Genomic DNA, 26,747 nt, shown 5'->3' on the forward strand with positions numbered 1-26,747 from the left:
CGCTGCCGCCTGCCTGCTCTATCGCCGTCGCCTGCTCGCGCCAGCTCACGCCGCCGCCTGCTGCCGCCAGCCCACGCTGCCGCCGCCATCGCCTGCTCGCGCTGGCCCGCGTCGCCGCCTGCCGCCGCCGTCACCCGCCCGCGCTGCCGTCGCCATCGCCTGCTCGCGCCGGCACGCGTCCGCCGTCACCTGCCCGCGCCGCCGTGATTGAGGTAAGAGAGGAGAGTGGGGAATTAGAGTAAGGTTTCAGTTGAGTATATATATGCCCTTGGTTGATGGGCCAAATGGGCCAAAAGAAAGAGGGATCGGAATTAAGAGGTGGGCCAAAATTAGCTAAAACATAGGTATCGGGTCGGGTATGGGTTATCTACGGGGAAAAAGTATTACTCAATTATTGCCCGCTACATTCTCGGGTCTCGGGCGGGTGTGCCCACGGACAAAATATTACATCCATGCCCATGCCCATTGGACCCGTGGGCAAAACTGCCATCCCTACCCATGATGGTGACGCCGCGGAAATGACCATTTCTCGCTAATAAGTATTTTAGGGGTTCATTTGTAGAATAAATTTTTTAAAAGGACCAAAAGGTGAAAAATCAAGCCTAACCATGGTGGCATCATAACGTCAGATTTGTCGCGAACAGACGTCGGAACCGAAAGGCAGACAGAGACGACGCTCGTGTGTGAGAGGCCATCCAAATAAAAAAGAAAAAGTACAGCGGCAAGAGAAGAGCCCAACCAGTGAGATCTCCTCGCTGCCCTGCCCTAATCCCCCAAATCCTCTTCCACCCGGCGGAAGGCGAGCGACCCGATTCCGATTCGATTCGGCTCGCACCGCAGATGGCGGTAAAGTCGGGCTAGCGGGAGCGAAGCGTGGGGAGGAGGAGCCGCCGCCGTCACCTTCTCGCGATGGCGTGGCGGACGGGCGGCTGCGCCGGCCGCTGCCTTCTGCCGCTGGTGCTCCTGGCAGGTACGCTTCGTCCGTCCATCCCATCCGATGCGAATCTTCTGTATAGCTGATTGCGTGCGTCGCGGTCCTTCTAGCTGCCAAATTCATGGGTGTTCCCTCTTTATGTTGCGCTCGGGGCTAAGCTAGGGTTTAGGTTCTGCCATAAAAATAGGTTCCTGCTGTTAGGATTCTGCACCAAGGTGGTGGTAGCTTGATTACAGCTAACTAGAATTCTGTTAAGAGAGTAAGTTCATTGAACCGTTGATTTGCTTATAAGACGAGCTGCTTAGAGATTTCTGATGTTATTGCTGCTATTTGCTTATAAGATTTGGATGTTGTGGATAGTGGATAATTTCCTTTGTGATATATTTTATCTAAAATGGTATGTAGTGCTGCTACCAATGTACCTGCTGAATGCACAGCTTTCTATCCTTATTCCCTTTTCATTTCTCTCACACAAAATTACATGCTAATGATTATTGACCCAAATTTAGTCTGCAAAATACGAATATTAATGTGCAGTTTACATGATTGAGTTTATTGACTATACTGTATAATTGTATATTTTATCAGTAATGAACCAATGTTTTATGTACTTATGTCATTAGCTGTATGCCTATTTGGAAATCTGAATGTAAGGTGGGTGGGCAAAACATTGTTGAGGTAATAGATAGCGGGGCAAAACATTACTATTGTTGAGGTTGGCCATCACCTGAACTTCTCATTTCATACATAGCGCATTTAGTCTTTTATGATCTGTCATGGCTGGTCCTGGCCTCACTGAGTGGATGCAAGGAGGGTTGTTTATGTTTGGACAGGCTGTGCTGACAAGTTGTTTGGACTTTGGACGAATGTATTAGTAAGAGTGGGGGAGGGGGTTGTCCTAATCTGTTTTGATGGTTCAATCTGTTTTCAGCTGAATCTTCAAATCACATTGGAGTGAAATTGTATGGCTAAGTCCTAGAATCCTTATGTTTAATTGGATATTATTATTAGTAAAACATTTAAATAATTATACTCCAGTTGTTAATTTAGTCAATAACTAATTCAGTGATATACAACCGATTGATTCCTTTGCATGATTAAGCCTTCTGCTAAAACAGACACGTTCCATTCTATGGTCAATTCATTCCAAAATTTTTACAATTGCCTTATTATCTTGATTCCTGTAACTAACTAGATGCTACTCCTCAGGTCACAAAAACATGTCACTTTGGATATCAACACCATCTCCAAAAATGCAATTTTCTCACTAATTTCTATTGTAATATATTTGTAGAACCTGATAAAATATTGTGCTATGAAAGTACTTTACGGGAAAATTCTCACATGATTTTCATTATTCAACCTAATTATCTAAAAGAATACGTTCTTTTTTTGCTTAAAACTATGAAAGTTTGACTTAATGTATGTCCAAAACATGTTTTCATTTCTGGAGGGACTATAACTCAACACAATAAAGCACAAGTGAAGAGAAATTGCATGCTGGCCATTAGGGCGATTGAACCTGTGCTCAAATCTCTAAAATTTGAGTAGTTTGCTAACACATTTCTCTTGACTCCTTTCTTGATCTAATCCAACATTGTGGTCCACTGTTTTGCAGCTTCCTTACTTGATTGGAGCTTAATTTCTCTGGTCAATATGATATTTTTCTTTGCAATTCGGTTTGTAGCTCCAAGGAGAGGTATGATTATGCTCTTTTTATGGATGCATTTTGAAGTAGCTTCAATGAAAATTTTCTATTAACTCTGTCCTATAAGGCCCAACTTAATTTGAATAGCCCTTCCATATCTTTTTTTTTTTTTGAGAACTGCCCTTTGAGATCTCACGTATGATCCCTCTCTTGTTGAGCATCTCTGTTTCCGTCTACACACACACACACGCACCCCTTTTCCTCTTCGTGGCCAGTTCAGCATTACAGCAGCACAAATAACAAGTGACAACCTCAACTACACCAATTAAATCTGAAATCAGATTGATTGCTAAGCTGAGACCTGCTGCATATCGTGCTTTCTGTCCAAGTACAATAACCCCCATCAAACAAGCTATTCAAGGACACTACTTGAACCTTATGCACTTGATATGTAAAGCAAAGTTATAAATCATGGTAGCATTTGTATTATCCTAAGTTTGGAGTATTCCTCACCGCGTTTATGTCACATGATACGAATTTTGCATTTCTATTGGAGGTCTGATGCCTGATGCAACTTAGCTTGTGCAGTAGAAAACACATGATGTCGGACCATTTTTATTGTCATTTGTTCATAAGGAATTAAAGACGCGTATATATTAAATGAAATGCTATTGGTATGAAATTTTTTAAAAACCTTAAAGAAGTTCACTATTAATTATTGTTAATGACTTTTGCCTTGAGTTACAAAATGATTCCTGTTGCAACCATTACATGAGAAATTGATGTACTTTTTACAATTTACTATCTACATATACATTATACAGATCATAAATGACTTATATTTTTTTTATGCTATTTGGAAGGGTTTCGCGCTTGGAGGCTGTACCTACTATTTTGGTGTACAATTGTTTACTCAGTACTTGCTAGTTTAGCACAAGTTACATTTCATCTAATCTGGTGCATTGAGGGAGAGGGATGGGTTGTGGCCCATTCCTGGTGGGCAAAGTTGGTTGGTTTTGCGAGGTATTTAAATTTATATATAGCTGTTGGTCTTGTTGATTTCATTTGTATGCATGTTCATGTCTTTGGTCTTATCCATTGGTATGTCTCCTATAAAACTAACCATGTCAGTTAATACAGGAGCCAGCCTGGGGAATCGCCATCTGTTATCTATTTTCTAGTTGTACAACTATCTGCTGCTGTCCTTGCTTTGGTTGAAGTCTTTGGAAGCAGGCTTTATCAAGATTCTTGTTGTCTCAATTTCTCCTTTGGGATTGAGCAAATAGGTTAGTATGCAGTGCGTCATGCATCATTTTGGATTATTGACCCTATTAAAAATAAACATCAAGATTCATGCTGCGTCGACTTCTCCTTTGGGGTTGAGCACCATGCATCACTTTGGATTATAGAAAATACTAAAGTATATAAGTAACAGACTGAAGTAAAATATTTTGAACTGTTTTGTGTAATTAATTAGTTTGTATCACTGGGCATTATTGTTGGTTCTTGTGGATATAGTTTATCGAGTAAAATGCACCGCTAGTACCGCAACTTGTGAGGTGGGTGCAATTTAGTCACCCATCTTGTAAAATTCTCAAACAAGTCACTCATCTTGTTTTAGGGGTGCAAATCACATAAAACATGTGTCGTGTGGGATATTCGCAATGAAGTTATATGCTATGTTAATTTGTTTTACAAACATGGTCACACGATCCATAAATAAGCCAACATGCAATACTACTGGTAGTAAATTCTAATTAAAGATGAATTTTGTTATTGATTGCCAAGCACAATATGGTCATGTTCATTGAAATCAGGAGTAGTAGCATATGCATGAAAAATATGAGTGTTAATTTGTAATTCTAATGCTTTCCCTGCCCACATGGCTAAAAAATGCATGATGTTAGGTCAATACGACCTCTAATTTGAAAACAAACAGTCCATGTGACAATGTATTTGGTAAGATTTGCACCATCGAAGCAAGATGAGTGACTAAACTGCACCGACCTCGCAAGTTGTGATACCGCAGGTGCATTTTACTCTAGTTTATCCCTTGACCACTGGGAAATGATGTTTTGTTGACTCAGTACTTAAATTTGTTCTTCCTATTGCAATATACCTGTAGATCTAAGATTCTTGTTCTATTATATGTTTGCACTGGAGAAATGTGAAACATTTTTTTTTGGAACATGTTACTATGCACTGTCTAATGATTATAACTTTGCTGTCTGCACTGTCCAGGTTATCATCTGCGGGTTGCATGCTGTTTCTTACTGCCTGCTGTTCAATTAGTTGTTAGTATTAGTCATCCTTCTTGGATTTCTCTACCATTCTTTGTATTTAGCTGCATTGGTGTTGTGGATTGGTCATTAACTAGCAACTTCCTTGGTCTTTTCCGGTAAGATCCTTGTTACCCTTTCTTCTAAGTTGAACAATTGTTTATTATGTTAGCAATGTGCATTTGGTAATATTTGTGAAATTGTATATGTTATCTTCCGAAGATGGTGGAGATTACTTGAGATATATTCGGTTTTCATCATTCTTCTGCTTTATGTCTACCAACTACCTGTGAAGTTTCCATATGTCGTTCTAGCATTTGCTGACTTCATTGGCCTATTCAAAATTTCGTCGAACTCAGAATGGCCTGAGGTGTCTTCTGGTATTTCTCTTCTTTTTTATTACTTCATGGTAAGAAACTAATCATTTTTTAGCATGCAGAATGTGAATCATGTTGTTTGCTTAGTAATCCTCATGCAGCTATGCTATTTGTTAATGTCAGAGGAACATTGCAGAATAAATAGTTATCACAATACCAGAAATAACCTTTGAATTTTTTTTTATGACTGTAGAGAGTTCCGGAAAATTGATCTTTAGTAATTTATTGCACAAAGTTTTAAACAGTTTACCTGCACATATTTAGATATGCTCCAACACAACTTGTTAAATTAGAGTAAATTTCAGAAAGCTACAACTGTTTTGTCAAAACTATCAGTTTGATGCACCTTTAGATAAACATTTCAGGGAACTTTATATGCCTAACAAAGTTGCAGTTTTCTGATAAAATTGTTTGCTATTGTTGCAGTTTTATGAATACCTAGTTAAAGTTGTAGCAAAGTGATTATTTTGACCAAATAATTGCAGTTTTCTGAAATTTACTCGTTAAATAATCTTTCTTCTCAAATGCCTTTCTTTTCCATTAACTCATTAACTTGGAACATCATGCAGAAGAATGTGTACATTTGAATATTTGATTTAAAATGGTTCTTTCCATGCACTTATGCAGTTATGTGTTCTTCATCCACACAAACATACCAATTTATATAATGTAAATAAGAAATGTTATTGTTAGAGATTTAAAGGAACATGACCATACTTCCTATCGAGTGACATATTACGACTACTCAATTGCCTTTTCATGAACTAAATTTTGTTCACCATGTAATTGTTTCAAATTAAATTGTTAAAATGGCATCTAGAAGAAAAATGGACAGTCATTTTGAAATTTAAGGAGTAATAGGTAACCCTGAAGTGAACCTAGTGATTTACATACAAGGTCGAACTTAATGCAACAATGGGCAATGATCATTTGCCAATGATGTCTTTTATATAAAGAAAAGATAAGAAAAATTTGCAGTGATGGAATACAGAAGGTTGTGCTGATATGAATGTAATGTATGATCTTGAAATCAACTGTGCAGATTGCCGGTATTAATATATTGTTTGAATATAATGCTCAGATCTACTTTAGATATGCCATTCAGAGTTCCCTCAATTAATAATGGTGGTGCTTGTGTGTTTGGATGGTTATGGATTATTATATTATATTTAATATTGTTGAAAACTCAAAATGAGTAACTAAAGTGAAGTAACATGTGATGCAATGTACATAATTACAAGTAGAGCACAGAATAGTATTCTGTTAGTTCCAGCTAACAGGCGATAACAGTGAAACTCAATCACTTTATCTAGTTTTTAGCTTTTTGAGTAGACAGAATATTTTATTTCTAATGATTGTTCCTTTTCTACTATCGTAGTTGTCATCAGCCAAACAAGACATACAGGATATGGATTCTCTTATGTCTCTAGAAAATGACAGCTTAGCGGAGGAGCTTCTTCCTTCCAGAAATGTTTTTTTGGTTCGCCAATCTCGGTATGCAAATAATTTGTTTATTCCATACTGCATTTGAACTCCTTGCTATGAAGTGAAGTAGGCACACTAGTGCAAATATATTGATTCTGGAATTCTTGTAGCACACCTCCCAAGGTCCCGGTGTTTCTAGGCCCTCTTTGGTTCCTCCATGTAGAAGTCCATGTTTCTTAATTTAGGTGCTATAACAATAGTTTTTATGAAACATTAGTGGTTTTGATACCTGTGAATGGTGCACTTGGTGAACATTGTTCACTTAAGATGGTAATGTACCAGCAATAGCATTTTAATAAAATCATTAGTTCGGAGTCGAGATATTTCCTATTTGAAGCTGAACAGTACTTTTCAATTTACAGCCTTTCTTATTTGATAGTAATAATGTTGTCAACTAGGTTCGACATAATTCCCTCATGTTTCTTCGGTATAGTGATTGTTTTTTCTTCATTTTAAACGTTAATTATTATATACCCCCCCCCAAAAAAAACAGCTATTTCTAGTGTTTAAATTTTGTCCCAAAATGTAGCGCTTTCTCCACCTACCCCCTATCTCAACCATCCCCCATTAAATTTCTCCACCTACTTCCTCTTCTCAACTAATCACGACCTTCCCCATTTAATTCCACCACTCCAGAAATGCTTACATTTGCGACAGAGGGAGTAATTACTAAGTAATTTTTAATATGTATTTTTCATAATCAAGCTAAGATTAAAAAGGATATTAGTTATTACTCCCTCCGTCCCAAAATATAAGCATTTTTAGCATAGTGACAAGTCAAACATTTTCAACTTTGACTATTAATAGCAAAAAAATAAAAAATATTAATCATGTAAAATTGATGTTACTAGATTTATCATTAAACAACTATCATAATATGCAACTCTTTTTATTTAAAACATCTTACTTTTATAGATATTGTTGGTCAAAGTAGCATCTCTGATACCGTGTCAGGGTCCAAAAATGCTTATATTTTGGGACGGAGGGAGTAACAATAAATAAAACCAGTTTGCCAAACTATGTTGAGAAATAAATTTAGTAGACTCTGTAGGAGACTGTAGATGTAATATGATATCCCACACTTTGATTATATGGATGGATATGTTAAAGTATTATAAAAATGATGGATATGTATGTTGAAAAAATATTGTGGAAATAATGTAAAGGGTGATGATTGGATATGCTTACATGTTGATTTGTAGAATTCAATGAATTGTAGATGATGTTGCATGCTTGCATGAGCTTTGTATGTAATTATTGCTTGTAGATGATGAGGTGGCATGTTTGCATGTTGAATTTTAGGCTTAATGGGTTACAGCTATATAGAGGGTATAGATTTGCAAAATGTATTTATGGGCTTTCAATATGTTTATGTAGGTGTGGTGTAAGTGTGGTTAAATATAATTTCTTTGTATCTGGTGTGCTTCTTGCTAAATAATTTTCTCTAATTCAGATCAGGCAGAAGGCATGCCAATGTATTGCTGAGAGGATCAGTTTTCAGGACTTTCAGTATTAACTTCTTCACTTATGGCTTCCCGGTATTTTTCTCCTTGCACTTTTCTTCTCAACCCTTACCGCTTTCTTTTTAGGACTAAACTATTCTTGCAGTCCATATTCTTATTATGCTTGGAGGTCTTACTGCTCCTTATTGTTCTTATTACCTGTGTTCTTTAGTCAGTGATGTTCAGGAGTCAAATGGTCTTGATTGCTGGTGCAGTGTCGATGGGACACAGCTAGGAATGAAGTAGGAGCATGTCAGCCGCACGTCTTAATATCTTATACAATGAAGTTAAGAAAAAAAATTGTACGCATAAACAGGAAGAATTATAAGAACTGGAAATTTTATACTGACTGATAGGGAACTGAACTAGGTCAGGCAGGCAAAGCTAGCCATTCCATGATGAATATTCATCTGGCATGTAAGGAACCGTGGGCTAGTCATGGAACAATGTTATTATTGCCCAAGTTCATAGTATAACTGATCTCACTTAAAAGGTAGACAAACAATCATTTACAATTTATTACTATGTTCTACTTCCAGTACAAACTAAATATGCAATAAAAAAATTGTTCTGCACCACTCCAAGAACCTTTTTGCTGACCCTATCCATGTTATTGTTTTTCCCCACATCAACTTCAACATTATTGCCCCTCGAGCCTATTTCCTTTTTCGAATGGTGGCGGCAGCCAATTCAGTGAGTAGGGGCAAGATCATTTCAGTATTTGGAGTGGTCAAAAAGCTGCCTTTTGGCAATGATAGAGCCTTCTCATTTGTGTGCCATAGCCTTCTATCTTAAGCTTTGTTACTAGTGCAACTGATTGCAACTTTGTTTCATCTACTATGTCACTTGGGAAAGGGATGGGCTAGATATTTAGGCTGTGTTCTTTCCCATGGGTTCCCAACCCATCTCCCTCGGTTTGCGCGTGCCCGCTTTTCAAACTGCTAAACGGTACACGTTTTGCAAAAAAATTATATTGGAAAGTTGCTTTAAAAAATCATATTAATCCATTTTTCCAGTTTTTTGTAGCTAATACTTATTTAATCATGTGCTAATCTATCGCTCCGTTTTCCGTGCGGAACACAGCCGCGGCCTTAGGCTGTGTTCCCATCTACCAGATGGGAACTCATTTCCCCTGCACGGAAAACGGAGCGGTCCATTAGCGCGTGATTAATTAAGTATTAGCTAATTTTTTTTTCAAAAATGGATTAATGTGATTATTTTAAGCAACTTTCGTATAGAAACTTTTTGCAAAAAACGCACCGTTTAGCAGTTTGAAAAGCGTGCGCGCTGGAAAACGAGAGAGGGGTTGGGAAAAGGGGGTGCCGAACACACCCTTAGTAGATGCATCTTGGAGCCATTGCTGGCTTTGTCATGGCATTTGACTACAGGGGAATTCCCCTACTTGTGGGCACTATTCGTTGAATGACGTAAAGAAGGGAAGACACTGAAGTTCATTAGAACTAGCTTGTAAGAGACCTAGCAAATATCACATAAAAAAGGTGAACTCCTTTCTTTACTTACATTGCAGATTGAGATGCAGAAGATGGAATCATGACACCGAAGTCATTCGAACTAAACTAACACGTGCACAAGCTGGGGAAGAACTCACAGTTGTAGGTGTGGGTGTGTCTAGCCTGATGACAGGCGAAGGAAGATGATATTGTCAAATTAGGAAGGATTGTCTGCCTCTGTCATTAAGCCATGGAATTTTTTTTAAAGAAAGCACTGTAGGGGAAGCCCCCACAGTAAATAATTATATTAAAAGAAGGTAAATACAAAGAAAACTTACAACAGGTTTAACCAAGAGGATAGAAGAGATCTGTCATCTAAATTTAAACAGTATAAAGGAGAGAGAGGTCATTCTTGAAGAATGCCCTCCAAGAGGCAGGGGATTTGGTGATGTCATCATATTTTTCATTGCAGAAAAAGATGCAAAAAGGGCTAATGGATCACAGAGTGGTACAAAACTTAAAAGTTTTTTATTAGTACTGAAGTGCGCTAGGTTCTATTAGTATATTACAAATTTTGGTGTTACAGAATGACATTTTCTGAGCAATATATGATGAGATTCTCGTGAAGTATACAGAGACAACCGGTTATGCTGTCATGATTGAGACAAAGGCTCAGTTTATGATTGCTGTGTGGTGCTGTGCGTATTTTAAGTTATCCATTTGATAGATTGTTTTATATTTTCAGAGCATAATGGTATTATGTTCTGCAACATAGATTAAAAGAAAATCACTTCACCAAACACCAAAATGTGTAAAAGCTGTTGGATCAAATGTGATTATCAGAATCCACTGCAGTGCCAAACATAGGTGGTGTTTGAATCTCCTGAAGATGAAGATGAAGATAAAGATTAAGTGTTTCACGCAAAACAAGGTGGTAATAACGTGCGATTAATTGAGTTTTAATTATTACAAACTTGAAAAATGGATTAATCTGATATTTTAGAGCAACTTTCATATAGAAAGTTTTCGCACGAAACGTACCATTTAGTAGTTTGAAAAGCGTGCCACAAGTATTCAAAATTTTATCCATGTCTTGTCGAAGAAACGAACACAGCCATAGTGAAAAGAAAGTTAACAGCCTATTGTTTAAAGTAAAAAAAATATATGCCTTTTTCTCATCTAATAAGAAAAGTTTTTGCTAACTATTTCAGGTTTTGCTGCTTGCGCTTTCCCTTTGGAGCTTCAATTTTACTAGCATCTGTGCTTTTGGTCTTCTAGCTTATGTTGGATACATTTTATATGCTTTTCCTTCGTTATTTGAAATGCATCGGTTGAATGGGTCACTCCTAGTTTTCATTCTTCTATGGGCAGCCAGCACATATATCTTCAATGTGGCATTTACATTCTTCAATAAAAGATTTCAAAAGGTATCATACTTAGCTACCTAAGTCCATTGGAAATTATTATAAGTATCAAAATTTATAAAGATTTATTAGATAAATATTGCAGGATATGATGATTTGGGAAACCATTGGGCTTTGGCACTATTCTATTCCTGGATTATTTCTTCTTGCTCAGTTCTGCCTTGGCGTCTTTGTAGCACTGTGTAATCTTGTAAACAATTCTGTTTTTGTTTACACAACTACTGAGGGGGGAGCGTCATCGAGTGATGACCACCTCATTGATGGTAAGTACATCATTGATATGCATTTTGAATTATCATTTTCATAACTTCTCGTTGTGAAGTTGTGTAAAATAATGCTATGTTTGAATCATAAATCGATGCATGATTTGGATATGCATTATGTATCTAACTATAGCAACATTAACTATAAGCCAATATCTTTACGTTCTATAGATTTTGTTGTTCATTTATTTTAGTTCCAGACTCTATTTATTTTTCGTACTTGGACATGCGCTGAATCTCCTTGAGATGGAGCTGAATCATATTTGAATCCTTCCTTTGACCATGGAATGCTGATTTTTTGAATCACATCAGCTACCTGCTTTATTTATTTCCAATGCCATAAACTTGAATAACACGTTGGGCTGGAATTTTCAAATTATGAAACTGCCTCTGATATAAATCAGGTATACAATTGCCCAGTATAACTGTTGTAGGCAAGTATTGGTAGCTCTTGATACTGAAAATATTTCGTTATCGTATGGTATCATCGACTTAACATCCTAATTGCATTGTGGCCTCTTCTTTACAGAGAAGGAAGATACAATGGTTTTGATTGTAGCAACTCTAGCATGGGGTCTACGCAAGCTTTCACGTGCAATCACTTTGATGCTACTGTTTCTTCTTGTGGTGAAACCTGGCTTTATTCATGCTGTTTACAGTATGGTGAAACATTCCTCTCAGCTTTATTTGTTTTTTGATGGTGGCTATTGTTATGTGTTGTCCTATATTGGGGGAAATAGTTGACCCAATGAATAGTGTACTTTGTTGATAAGTTACCTTATTTAATACTTTATATATGGATTGCTCGAATTAATAATACATGAACAGCTCATACTCTGTTACGAATTGTGACAAGCATGTGCATTATGTTCATGTTCCTGTAACCAATCCTTATTAGATGCACTTAGGGTTTATTTTCGATTGTCCCCATCATTTATTGATACTTGAAAATTGTAGGCTATGCTCTATCATTATGCAATGTATTATTACGTATTTATTTTCTGTCTAGAGCAAGTATTTATCTTGGTAGTTGCTTTGTTTATATTGCTGATATATTTTAAGCATGTGCATGAAGGGTAGGGTTGGTTCTCTAGTCTTTACCCTACCAATTCTTTTGTAGTGCCAAAATCTAGACAAGTTTCAGTACTACCAATTCTTTGGTTTGCTAAAAGTGTGAAGTCAATTTTAATATGATGAAGAAAGTTCTAGATTGGTACCAATGATTTGATATCAATTCAAACATTCACAAGTACTATTCAAGTTGCCAAAGAATTGGTAGGGCAGTTTTTAGTATCAATCTAAAACGGCCCGTAATCTTTTACCTTTTTCCTTACTAATTTCCTCAATCTAAATAATGCAGCTAATTAGAGTTACTTTTTTGTTTCAGTGTGTTTTTTTCTGGTGTTTCTGTTGAATCATTCAATCAAAAAGGGACTGCGCCAGATCTTAGTGCTATTCTGTGAGGCGCATTTTTCAATACTGTACATTCTTCAGCTTGATTTAGTTTCCAGTGCTTTGGAGCGTAGTGGTTCCCTAACAATGGAGGTACTCTCACAGTTAGGTGCGCACTCTTATTTTCTGTAATCATGTATTTTCTGTACTGATTCATCACCTAAGAATCAAAGATCCCATCTATGCTTATTTGGAGAGACAACATTTTTGCCTGTTACATATGATCAAGGGATGCAGTTTATATTGCACAAGATCTATATTGATAATTGTCATATGCAGCATTCCCTACCTTAGGCGCCAAGTGCATTAGGCTAGAAACAGCTGGGGTTATAGTTAGGTATGATTGAGTTGTTATCTCTAGTTTAGTACTCCCTCCATTCCAAAATATAAGACACAACCACCTTAACCCGAAGACCAAGAAACAATTATTATCATCTCCTAGTTTAGATCACCCTAATAAATATAATGCATGCGTCCAATAGAATTAGAGATCTTGAGGGTGGAGTATTTAAAAAAGTAATAATTTAATGGAAAAGAGGTCCTAGTTAATTGCATGCATGCATGCATGCTATATATTATGGAACATCTAAAAAAAAGTAGTTGTGCATTATATTATGGAACGGAGGGAGTATTATTTAGATTCTATTGTCTTGTGGAGCGCTCTATATAAGGGCTGCCAATGGATTGAATGAATCAAACAAGAGTTATCCCTAGTCTATCCTTTCTCTCATCCTCCTCCCTACATGCCCCTCCTGTCCATACTTCTGCTTCCATTTCACCATGGTACCTTGGCTATCAAGGCCCAGGGCCAGAACCCCCAGTTACCCACAATTACTCCGTAGAGTTGGTATACTGTGAGCAGCACAAACGGGTGTCAGTGGATAACATATGTGCAGATTGAATAGAATTCATTTGAAAATTAGTACAAGTAAGCTGTGGCATGTTATCTTAAATAACAGATGCACTCACTTATTGAACTACTGTTGTTATTTAGGTTTATTTCGGTGTAATAGGCATTGCTAGGGCGTGGAGTGATCCTAGTTCATTTAGTTGAACTAAAGCATCCCTGGGCTTTCCATTTTTTCTTAATTAATTTCTACTATATTGTTTGTCCTGTTTATTATTTCCTGTTGTGGGCGTACACATTAACTAAGCACCTATTTGTGGGTGTTCTACTATTTTGTGGTTAAACTAAAGCACCTATGCACCATCCATGTTTGTCATACCATTTGTAAAGAAAATTGGTTCTCTGATACATCCGACAGGTCTTTCAAATAAATCTACAACAAAGGATTTCATGAAAATTGGTTCAATTGTGTGCTTTTGTGCTGTCCATAGTCATGGTTTTAAAATGCTTTTTGCACTCTCCGCGGTTCTTCGGCATACACCTTCTACTCCTGTTGGGTTCACTATCTTAAAGGCTGGTCTGAACAAGTCAGTTCTGCTGTCAGTGTATAACTCGCAAAATTCGCGAAATGGTCAAGCTGATCGAAGTACACATGGTATGTTTCCGCCATCACACTTTTCTTTTTTTTTAAATAAAAAATTGGCAGGATATTTGTGTATAAATTCTAGAACATGAACAAGTTTAATCCACCTAGATGTAATTCACAAATATCATTCTTCAGTTGTTTATTGATATTGTAATTTTATTAGATTGGATAGATGATACTGAATTCACAAATAACATGAACTCTAATTATCTCTTTAAATACTTAGATTGGATAGATGGAATTCTTTATTGATATTGTAATTTTATATTTTATTATGTTTAGGAATTAGTGCTCAAAGTTGCATATGATATTGTTGATATCCAAACTGACAAGTAATGGAGTAACATGTACTATTAATTGAGTCTATGTTTTTATGGCATGCCATTTCCATTTTTGTGCTGTTTTGCAGAGAAAAAGATAGCATCATATCTCAGTAAAATTGGCCAAAAGTTTCTTTGGGTGTATCGCTCGTATGGAACCTATGTGGCTTTCCTCACAATTCTTTTGACTCTCTACTTGGTGACTCCTAATTATATATCCTTTGGTTACCTTTTTTTCCTTCTGGTTTGGATAATTGGAAGGCAACTTGTCGAGAAGACAAAGAGACGGCTTTGGTTTCCACTAAAAGTATATGCCACTTTGGTTTTCATCTTTACATACTGCCTTAGTGTGTCACCCCTTTTTGCAGGGTTAGTCTCAAAATTTGTTAAACTATATCCTGATCTGGGATTTGATCCCGAGGCCTCGCTGTTGATGAATGTTTGGCAATCATTGGCTGTTCTAGTAGTAATGCAACTTTATAGCTATGAAAGACGGCAGAATAGTGACAAGAACTTTGGTGTATCTGATGCTTCTGAATCTGGGCTTCTGGGGTTCCTAAGGAGATTGTTAATTTGGCATAGTGAGAAGATATTATCAGTTACTGTGTTCTATGCTTGCCTATCATCAATCAGTTTATCTGGCCTAATTTATCTTTTAGGTCTCATTATGTTTTCCATTTTACCTAAAGTTTCTCGAATTCCTTCCAAGGTTTACCTTGTTTACACTGGTTTACTTGCTACATCAGAATACCTATTTCAAATGTTATGTGAACCTGCTCAAATGTGTCCTGGTCAGCAGTTCCATGGCTTGTCTGTCTTTCTTGGTTTGAAGCATTATGATGCTGGATTTTGGGGTGTCGAATATGGTCTTCGAGGAAAAGTTTTGGTAATCGTGGCTTGCACCATTCAGTATAATGTTTTCCATTGGTTGGATTTGATGCCAACATCTCTTTTACATGAGGGCAAATGGGAAGAACCTTGCCAGCTCTTTATCTCTGGTGATACATCTTCTAACGCTAGGGACAATAACAAGGATAGTCATTCATCAAATAGGTTTAGTTCATTGTTTTCAAAAGTTCAAGGTCTGATTGGTAGCAGCTCAAGTTCATCTCTGAGTTCAGGGAGCACTTGTCAGACATCAGAACCTGTCCAGAATGAGACAAGCGGCTCAGATGAGGGCAAAAGATACTCATTTTCAAAGATTTGGGGAATGTCAAAAGAAAGCCACAAGTGGGATAAGAGAAAGATTATTTCCTTGAGAAGAGAAAGATTTGAAACTCAGAAGACAACCTTTAAATGCTACATGAAATTCTGGATGGAAAATCTCTTTAAATTGCGAGGTCTTGAAATTAACATGATCGTGTTACTATTGGCCAGCTTTACATTGTTGAATGTTATATCAATTTTTTACATCACATGCCTCGTTGTATGTATTCTTATGAACAGAGATCTTATCCAGAAACTGTGGCCTCTTTTTGTTGTTCTCTTTGCTTCGGTCCTACTACTCGAGTACTTTGCTCTTTGGAAGGAAGGAATGCCCTGGTTACACAGTATCAATGACATTGAAGTTCATTGTCGCGAATGCTGGAAAAATTCAAGGATTTTCTTTGCATATTGCTCAAAATGTTGGCTGGGTATGTCCTTGTTTAATAGCTGAAATTTATGCCAATCTAACATGTATATTATTATTGTGCTTATCAATAACACTATCATGTGTATTATATGATGCAGGGTTAATAGCTGACGATCCTCGAATGCTCATTAGCTACTATATTGTCTTCATTTTTTCCTCTTTTAAGTTACGGTCCGATCGTTTCTCTGGTTTCTCAGACTCAGATACTTATCATCAGATGATGTCACAAAGGAAAAATGCATTAGTTTGGAGGGACCTCTCATTGGAAACAAAAAGTTTCTGGACTTTTCTTGATTATATACGGCTTTATGCTTATTGCCATTTATTGGACATAGTTTTAGCATTAATTGCTATTACTGGTACGCTGGAGTATGATGTGCTGCACCTTGGTTATCTTGGATTTGCTTTGGTTTTCTTCAGAATGAGGCTTGAAATATTGAAGAGAAAAAATAAAATATTCAAGTATCTGCGGATGTATAATTTTGCGCTTATTGTTTTATCACTTGCTTATCAATCTCCTTATTTTGGGCAATTTAGCTCTGGCAAGTGTGACCAAATTGACTATATTTATGAAATTATTGGATTTTACAAGTATGATTATGGTTTTAAGATAACATCACGATCAGCTTTTGTTGAGATAGTGATCTTCTTATTGGTGTCAATTCAATCATACATCTTTAGTTCTGGTGAATTTGATTATGTATCAAGATACCTTGAGGCTGAACAAATTGGTGCGATGGTCCATGAGCAGGAGAAAAAAGCTTTGAAGAAAACTGAACAGCTCCAACATCTTCGAAGGTCCGAGGAGCAAAAACGTGAGCGGAACATGCAAGTGGAAAGGATGAAATCTGAGATGTACAATTTACAAAGTCAGCTTAATCGAATGAATTCCTTCACCCCAATCAACAATGCATCTCACAGTGAAGGCTTACGTCACAGGAGGAATACTAAGTTGTATACTGATATTGACACCCCGTTGCAAGATAGTGGGATTGGATCACCAAGAAAGGAGGATAAGACTGGTAGCACAGACTCATCCCAATCCTTTGAATTTTCTGTAGAAGATGCACAGAAGAGCTTGACAGATTTAATGTTCCGGACTCCATGTGATACTCCTAGGTCACCAATCAGGGGGACAAGTGAAGAATTTAAGGTGACTGATAATGCTAGGAACTCACTGGGTTCAACATCCGAGATCACTGAGGTCGAAGAAAATGAGGGCAAAGTGAATCATAATTTACTAAAACTGCAGTATGGAAGAGGGGCAGTTAAGGAAAACCCACTAAAATCTGCTGTGCAATTAATTGGTGATGGTGTCTCCCAAGTTCAGTCCTTTGGAAACCAGGCAGTTACAAATATTGTGAGCTTCTTGAACATTGATCCAGAAGAACCACATTCCAGTGATCATCCTGCAGAAGATGACATTTATGATATGGTAGAAAGTCAGAGGGAAACACATGATGGCCAGTTGTTAAGAACACATTCAGTTACCTCTGGAAATGGCACAAAATCGTCTGCAAACATGCCGATAGGTGTAATCTTTCGGTATATATGGTATCAGATGCGAAGTAATTATGATTATGTTTGCTATTGCTGTTTCGTTCTGGTTTTCTTGTGGAATTTTAGCTTGCTATCCATGGTTTACCTTGGAGCACTTTTCTTGTATGCTCTTTGTGTGAACTATGGGCCAAGTTACCTGTTTTGGGTCATTGTTCTGATCTACACTGAGCTGAACATTCTCTCACAATATATATACCAGATTGTCATTCAGCACTGTGGTTTGAACATACATATACCTCTTCTCCAGAGATTAGGTTTTCCGGATGATAAAATAAAGGCATCATTTGTTGTCAGCATATTGCCTCTCTTTCTGGTGTATATATCTACCCTCTTGCAGAGTTCCATAACGGCTAAAGATGGTGAATGGGTTCCTGTAACAGAGTTCAGCTTTCTAAGTGCAAGAAATAATGTAGAAGAGAAACAACGTATGCCTTACAATTGGAGAGATAGGCTAAAAAATATTCACTTGCCTGTAATGAATCTTATAAGGATGATTGGGAGAGGCATATCTAGATATTGGTTGTCACTAACACAAGGGGCAGAATCTCCTCCATATTTTGTGCAAGTTACAATGGAAGTAAACCATTGGCCAGAAGATGGAATTCAACCAGAAAGAATAGAGTCAGCAATAAACAGGGTCCTTGCTATAGCTCATGAAGAAAGATGTCAAGCCAACTCGCCTTCATCTTGCCATTCTTGTAGTCGGGTTCGGATTCAAAGTATTGAGCGAAGCAAAGAAAACTCTAGTATGGCTCTTGCTGTCCTAGAAGTTGTCTATGCTGCTCCCTTGGACTGCCAATCAGCAGGATGGTACAAATCACTCACTCCAGCTGCTGATGTAGAGAAGGAGATTCATGAATCACAAAAGGCAGGACTTTTTGAAGATGTAAATTTTCCTTACCCAGTAGTCTCTGTGATTGGCGGTGGTAAAAGGGAAATTGATCTTTATGCATATTATTTTGGTGCTGATTTGGCAGTATTCTTTCTTGTTGCCATGTTCTATCAATCTGTTCTTAAAAACAAAAGTGAATTTCTGGAAGTTTACCAGCTGGAGGATCAGTTTCCCAAAGAGTTTGTTTTCATCCTAATGGTGAGCTCCCTATTCCATTGGATTTGTTATGTTTCACTTACATGCTAATTATTTGTTTTTCTAATATATGCTATGTATAAGTTATTGGAACTATTGGTGATTATTCTACCAATTATTCTGCAGATTCTCTTTTTCTTGATTGTGGTTGATCGCATCATATATCTGTGGTCATTTGCCACAGGAAAAGTCATTTTCTATCTTTTCAACCTAGTGCTTTTCACATACTCTGTCACTGAATATGCTTGGGGAATGGAGCTAGTGCACAGAAATGTTGGAGGATTTGTTCTACGTGCAATCTATCTTACAAAGTCGATTTCCTTGGCACTTCAAGCTTTACAGATTAGATATGGTATTCCCAACAAGAGTAACTTGTATCGACAGTTTTTGACAAGCAAAGTTACACAAGTAAATTATTTTGGTTTCCGGCTTTACCGTGCTCTGCCCTTCTTGTATGAGCTGCGGTGTGTGCTTGATTGGTCATGTACAACTACATCATTAACAATGTATGATTGGCTTAAGGTACATCTATACTTGATCTTCCCCAAACTATCATGGTTGTTTCAAAATATTTTGCCATATTACCATATAGGTCTGCACGTTGAAATTTAAGCTGAAGGCCTGAATCCATTGTATACTGTGAGTCTGTGAGTGAATCACAGCTAGTGAATTTTGATTTGGTGCTAGTAGAAGATTGAATACGTCGAGTGGCAGATTCATCACCACCATTAGCTTCTTTTATATACTACCTCCATTCCATAATATAAGAGATTTTAGGTGGATGTGACACATCCTAATACTATGAATCTTGGCATACTCTATGTCCAGATTCGTAGTACCATGATGTGTCATATCCACCCAAAATCCCTTATATTATGGGACGGAGGGAGTAGTAGACATTTATCAGGTCTGTAGCATATATATTAGCTTTTTTTTAAATATCACTTCATTTTTAAAGCATTGCTCCTTTAGTTTGTCCACATCCATTATTAGTACCTAGTTCTGTATGTAGACTTCTTAAGTTGTATGTGCATTCTTTCATACATGTTAGCTAATATTCCCATAACCCAAATCTATGTCGGGTGTCCAATAGTAATTATTCCTCTTAGTGAAATAAACCTATCAACTCACTATTCTTTTGAAAAACTTGTCAAATACGAAAAGTTGATATTATTTGTGCATCGCATCCTTGCAAAAGAAAAAAAAAAGCCAAACTCATAGTGCATCTCTACTTCTTTCAGTTGGTTGTTTCATGAAATTATTTACATTTATATTTCTTGTTGTTACTATGTATTTTTTTACACTAATTGTTTGTTTGCTTCGGTAAGGCAAATTTTCATAGCTTATGTTTTTTCCCCTTCTCAGTTGGAGGATATATATGCAAGCTTGTTCCTTGTGAAATGCGATGCAATTTTAAACAGGGCAAATCACCAACAAGGGGAGAAGCAAACGAAAATGACAAAATTCTGCAGCGGGATATGCCTATTCTTTGTACTTATCTGTGTTATTTGGGCACCTATGTTGGTAGGTGAATGCCATCTATGTTTTATATTTGCACTAATTTTTGTTCTGCCATCCCACTTGTTTGCATCTGCAACTATTCTGGTAATTTTTTTTTCTTGAATATGCAAGAGAGTTGCATATCATTTCATTAAGAAGAAGAGAAATCGGGGGAACTGGGAGGGGAGCCCCCTCCCCTCACCAAGACCCCACAGGCCTAGGCCTTTACAAACTCAAGAACCTGAAACCGACCTTATCCTTGCGGAGCTAGCGACCTATCTAAGAACATTTACTTGGGTCACACAAAACCACATTTACTTCTGCATTGTCAGCATCTTTTGGTAGGTTATGTGTTTATCCACCTGTGGGAGTCTAATCTTTAATTAGCATGCATGTGAAGCTGCTGCGCTTTCTTCTGTTTCCAGTTAGTTGTTACCACTATATATTTCTAGAAAGGAAGCTAACTTTTCTTCTTACTGCCATATTTCATTTTTGCATGATGCCATGATTCACGGGGGAATACCTGCAGGCTGCAGCTACTGAATTATGACTGCATGTGTCACTGTCTAGATTTTAGATTGGTGTGTCATGGTCTACCGTATACGGACCAAATAATTTAGTTTGGTTTGTCACATATCTTTCTCATAAGGACCCTACCATTCAAGCAAGTTCCCATTCATCCTCTTTTTTCTGCTTTAGTTACCAATTACGAAATTATATTAACAGAAACATTTTCCATAGCAAAATGTGAATGGCATGCCTTTTTCTGCTTACATAAAACCTAACATGCATCCACTGTGCAACCATGGACCTTTATGGGACATCATGGCATTAATGATGTTATTCCATATTTAGCCTTTCTCATTTCAATATTTTTTAGCAGGCCCCACATTTTATTAGCTTTTGCAAGGTCTAAAGCCATTTATTTTTCAATTTCAGATATACAGTAGTGGTAACCCAACAAATATTGCCAACCCTATTATTGATGTAAGTGTTAAGATTGATATAAAAGCTCTTGGTGGTAGGTTAACCTTTTTTAAAACCACCGTCTGTGAAAAGATACCATGGAAACACATGAGGGCCTATGATGATGTTGACCCTCTAGATTATTTGGGAGGATATAATGTTGAGGACATTCAACTTATTTGTTGCCAACCGGATGCATCGACGATGTGGTTGATACCAGCTCCAGTGCAAACCAGATTCATTCAATCCCTTGAGGAGACAGAAATGATTTTTGGAAACATGGAGCTTATTTTAAATTGGGATTTTCTCAGAGCTAGACCAAAAGGGAAGGAACTAGTGAAATATGAGTCACCTGTTGATCGTAGTCCAAGTGTAGATGATGTTAAACGAGTGCTAAACGGGACTATAAATAGCTTCAGGATAACTGATGCTTACCCTAGATACTTTCGGGTTACTGGATCAGGTGAAGTGCGACGATTAGAAGCATCGGTACGCGATATGTTTATAGCCTCTTTTTTTCCCATTGGATTTGCTGAGCAGACACTAGTTTAATTTTATCTGTTTATAAGTGCAGATAGATTCAGTAAGTGGCGAACTGCTCTTGAATAATGGCACTCCTCCTTGGTGGTCATTCTATGATACAAACCCATCAGATTTGGCTGGCTGTCAAGGCCTTAATGGTCCCATGGCCATCGTTGTGTCTGAGGAAACACCTCGTATGTACATTACCCCCGTAGTCTGCTAATTCTATGATTCCCTGCATCGTTCATGATCTTAAATAGTTTGTAGAAGACATTTGTAATGAAAATTTTCTATTTTACAACTCCAAACTTCCATTATAGTCCAGAAACAACCCTGAACTTCAGATCTGGACAATAATCAACACTGAAGTGTCATAACCATTCACATTTCAACCTTGGACCAGATTTGGAGTAGTTTTGGGTGCATGGAGCTAATGTGGAAATGTATCCCAATGCTAAATGATTTTGTAATTTTAAAATTAGTAAAGAGCTTCAGAAAATTTCAAAAAAGAAAAACTCATTTATAGTACAGACCTGAAGTCCAGGGTTGTTTTTCCGATTAACATGGAAGTTCTGAGTTGTGATAAGACTTTTCACCATTTATATACATTTATTTGTTTGCAGTTGCTGCTTGTCCAGAAAACATAGGTGTGAAACGAATGCTTAATTCTCTTAAACTGTCATCACTGCCTTAGACATATTTTTAGCTCTCTGTTTTTTTTGTCATTTCACTGCATTACTTTGCAATGAGCTTTTAGTTATCATGAAAAGTGCCGATAGAGTATTTTGCTTTAGCCACAACTCTGAACATTTAGTTATCATGAGCTTACTTGCATATTTTTTGGTGTAACTGATAAGATATAAACAGTTACACAGAAGGAACCATTTGGACGTTTTAAACATTTTGATCTTTTCTAATGCTGCCAATTTTTGTGGGGCAATCCATAATTTAGCACCTTCATGTTTGGTTAATATACAATATAGATAGATAGATGGATGGCCAGTTGACAGTTAGTTTAGTGGCAGTTAGTTAAAACCAAATCCAATCTTGCTTTGATTTACTGCTACACGTAATTAAAAATTCTTACAGAACTCTTACAAACAATGATGTCAACCATTTGATTTAACTAGATGGGAATTACAAGAAATCTAGATGTACTCACAGCTTGACACATCAGTGTTAGTAAGAAAAAATAGTGCATGTAGCCATTTCCATTTTCTTTTCTCATCCTACGTATGTCCATAACTCCATATTAAGTACTATAAGTTTTTCTTTCCTTATATTTTATGATAAAAGCAATGTTTATTCTATTAGCTGTTGCAACTTCCCTGCTAACAAGTACTTTATATATATATATATATTTATTTGCTTTTCAGAGGGTATTATTGGTGAAACACTGAGCAAATTCAGCATTTGGAGTTTGTACATTACCTTTGTGTTAGCTGTTGCAAGATTTATTAGACTGCAATGCTCAGATCTGAGAATGAGAATACCTTATGAGAATCTTCCATCTTGTGACAGGTATGTACTTATGATATATTTTAGATAATGGAAGTTTTTATTGAACTCAGTTACATCAAGGTGATACAATTATCTTGAGAACACTTCCGGCCTCTGCATAACTAAGATGCACACAGCCGAACATACAAAACCACACTCAAAAGGAAAAAAAGAATGACATGGGAGTATTGAGAACCATCAATCCAAAGTCTAAATTGCCACCCATGAACAACTCCTTGGCCATCTCCTCCAAAAGCAGAGAGTATTAAGAGCCACCAATCCTAAGACTAGAGATCGCCACCCATATCCTTGGGTAAAAAACTTCTTGACAACCTTCTCCAAATGTAGACATGCCGCAACCACCTTATCCAGCGAACCAGACTTCTGTAGGATAGCCATGTACGAAGCCAATGAATAAGAGAATGTATAACCTGCAAAGGTGAAGATATGACTTATTTTATTAAAAACTACATTATTCCTGTATAGCCAAAGCGACCAACAAGTAGCAGATACTCCTAACAGGACACGTGCTTTCAAATTATTATAAAGTCCAGCAAGCCAGCTCCCAAACATATGCGCTACACAATGCGGTGGAGGAAGTCTAGATGCTACTTGGATGATGGACCAAACAGAATGGGCAAAACGACATTCGAAGAAAAGATGTCTAATTGTCTTGTCATTGCAACAAAAACCAGTTCTTATTGCCTTGCTATTTTCTTTTTGTCAAATTATCCTTGCCATTTTCTTTGTTAGTACCAAAGAAAAATCTTATTTTCTTTGTTAGTACCAAAGAAAAATCTTAACTTTTAGGGGTATCTATTTCCAAAGACGCTTATTAATGTTGGGAACATTGCTGTGAATTAGAGCTAAATAATGAGACTTCACCGAGAACTGCCCATTTGAGGTTAAGTTCCAATGAAACTCGTCTTGCTCTTGAGTTAATTGAAAACCAGTCATACGTGGTAATAGATTATTCCACGCAGCTAGTTTTGATCCTATAAGGTCTCTTCTACATGAAAAAGATGGAGGATTGGTTTCAAGGACTTGTGCAACTGTAGCCTGCTTATGCCTAACTATGTTGTAAAGGCAAGGATACTATTCTTTCAAGGTTGAATTGCCCAACCATTTGTCTTCCCAAAACCTGATTTGGGAGCCATCTTTAATTATAAAGGATCCAAAACGGAGAAAGTTCCGTTTCACCTTTATGAGGCTAGATGCCATGAATGCATCAGATTAACTTCACGGATTAAGCAAGAACCCTTGACACAACTTCAGCTGGAAAACGGCATATAGACTATAGTTGCTCTTCTCTTCTCCTGAAACTATTTCTTCACATTCTGCATCAAGTGCCCTGATGATAGTTTTGGAATTTTACAATGGAGTAACACCGCACACATTTAATTTGTTGATACATGATTTTTATCTACTACTAGAAATCTTCCTTTTTCTTTCCCCATTTTTGTTCTCAAACGGAAACATCATACGAAAATGATCATGGATCTTGTATGATTTTACTATAATATCCAATTAGCTAAGATTAGCTCAGGACAGCGAAATCTACTAGCACTGTACTGTGTAGCAAGGCTTCAAAAAAAACTAGTTATCCAATTTGAAGCTATAATTTAGTGATCTAGTTTTTGGCTGGTACTTGAAGCTATAATCTGAAGCTAACAGGGCATATCAGAGTCCTGGTTTTAAGGATATATATCATAAGTTGTTGAAAACTATAAATGGTTACACGGAATAAACAGATTGCCTCCTATTTTTCTCTCCATGTTTGTTCTCTTTGCAGTAATGGAAAATATTTGTCTTCTATAGGTTACTTGACATCTGTGAAGGCATTTATGCAGCACGAGCAGAGGGTGAGTTAGAAGTGGAAGAAGTTCTATATTGGACATTGGTAAATATATACAGGTCACCTCATATGCTGCTTGAGTATACCAAGCCAGACTAGTATATCACCAGTTTTGCTAATGGCGTAGAATCAAACTACTTGATTAAAAGTATTTTGATGAAAAGACTAACTTGATAGGTCTATACTGAATCCAACAGAAATACCCCACTTGGGGGCTTGGGGCTGTCCCTTCACTTCTTTCGTCATAGCTTTTATACTTCATGGAACAAGATAATGCAAATAGGCGTTGTATTTTACTTGGCTTTTTTTTTCTCTCTTGTTTCCTGCTAACATGTACATAAGATTGATGACGAGTTACTAAAGATGTATATACTTCAAAGATGCCTGCAGATCCACCCAACATACGGAATATGCTCCCATTTATTTGTTGATACATATTTAGTTATGTCCATATTTATTGCAGAATATTAACGGCCTATTTGAAAAGCTGGAGATTGTAGCCGGTCCGGTGAGTATCCAAACTAATAAAATTGTACATTTTCTAGATTATGTAACCATTTAGTCTCAATTTGCGTGACAAAATCTGGGCTATCTGGGGAGCTGGATGAGAATTTGGGTTGTTTGGTACAGGTGGGAGATATTAAGAGCAGAGTATTTGTAGTCAAAAGCTCCCTAAACAGGGACTATGTTATGAAAATAAATCTTAGATGGGACCAAATTGAGCAAACTATTGAAATTTTAAGAATAAACTAAATCTGGGTAGTAAATTGATTGTTTTTAATGCACTCAACCAAATTATAAGTGGATGTTGAAAATATATGCCTTTATGGGGTTTCGCAATAGTCTTGTTAGCCATAGGCAAACTCATCTTGAAAATAAATAATTGTCAATTAACCAAATATGTACATATCTAGAAAAATATCACATAATCTCTTGTGAATCTTAAAGGCTTACAACCTTCTATCTATTCCCGAGAGATCAGGGGTTATAAATATAGAAGGTGTGCTGTGCATTTGTATAGCTTCATATGTACTTCCTCCGTCTCTTAATAAGATTTTGACTTTTTTTTTTCACTGTTCGTTTTATTCAAAAAGTTTAGATTCATTTTTTTTACTTGCTCTCTCCGTCCCATAATATAAGAGAATTTGAGTTTTTGCTTACATTGTGACCACTCGTCTTATTCAAAAATTTTTGGAATTATTACTTTTTTACTTACTTTATTATCCAAAGTATTTTAAGCACGACTTTTTTTTTTTACATTTGCACAAATTTTTTGAATAAGACGAGTGATTAAACAGTGTAAACTAAAACTTAAAATCCCTTATATTATGTGACGGAGGTAGTACTTTATTATTCAAAGCACTTTAAGCATAACTTTTCGTTTTTTATATTTATATAATTTTTTTTTGATAAAACGAGTGATCAAACAGTGTAAATAAAATGTAAAAATTTCTTATATTATAGGACGGAGGGAGAGAGTAGCTATTTGTCTATTT

General features: G+C 36.8%; 1 protein-coding gene across 13 annotated transcripts; it reads left to right on the forward strand.

Moving 5' to 3' along the window:
• Positions 1-730: 730 nt before the first annotated feature.
• Positions 731-25,653, forward strand: LOC9271287 (piezo-type mechanosensitive ion channel homolog). 13 transcript variants are annotated; one of them, XM_015755187.3, is made up of 21 exons: positions 731-970; positions 2,553-2,633; positions 3,446-3,605; positions 3,723-3,868; positions 4,824-4,980; positions 5,084-5,270; positions 6,617-6,732; positions 8,177-8,261; positions 10,888-11,103; positions 11,173-11,363; positions 11,893-12,021; positions 12,751-12,924; positions 14,081-14,317; positions 14,718-16,262; positions 16,360-18,911; positions 19,035-19,430; positions 20,274-20,432; positions 21,348-21,863; positions 21,949-22,090; positions 23,273-23,417; positions 25,215-25,653. In XM_015755187.3, exons 1-10 carry the CDS (start codon positions 910-912, stop codon positions 11,284-11,286), a joined length of 1,323 nt encoding a protein of 440 aa, XP_015610673.2. In that variant the 5' UTR covers positions 731-909; the 3' UTR covers positions 11,287-11,363; positions 11,893-12,021; positions 12,751-12,924; positions 14,081-14,317; positions 14,718-16,262; positions 16,360-18,911; positions 19,035-19,430; positions 20,274-20,432; positions 21,348-21,863; positions 21,949-22,090; positions 23,273-23,417; positions 25,215-25,653. The 13 variants fall into 13 exon arrangements, with proteins under 13 accessions (XP_015610673.2, XP_066167448.1, XP_015610642.1 ...); XM_066311351.1 differs by having other exon boundaries at positions 12,751-12,908; XM_015755156.3 differs by having other exon boundaries at positions 11,186-11,363.
• The last annotated feature ends 1,094 nt before the right edge of the window (positions 25,654-26,747 follow it).

This window comes from Oryza sativa, chromosome 1, assembly GCF_034140825.1.
Source record: "Oryza sativa Japonica Group chromosome 1, ASM3414082v1".
Lineage (NCBI taxonomy): Eukaryota > Viridiplantae > Streptophyta > Magnoliopsida > Poales > Poaceae > Oryza > Oryza sativa.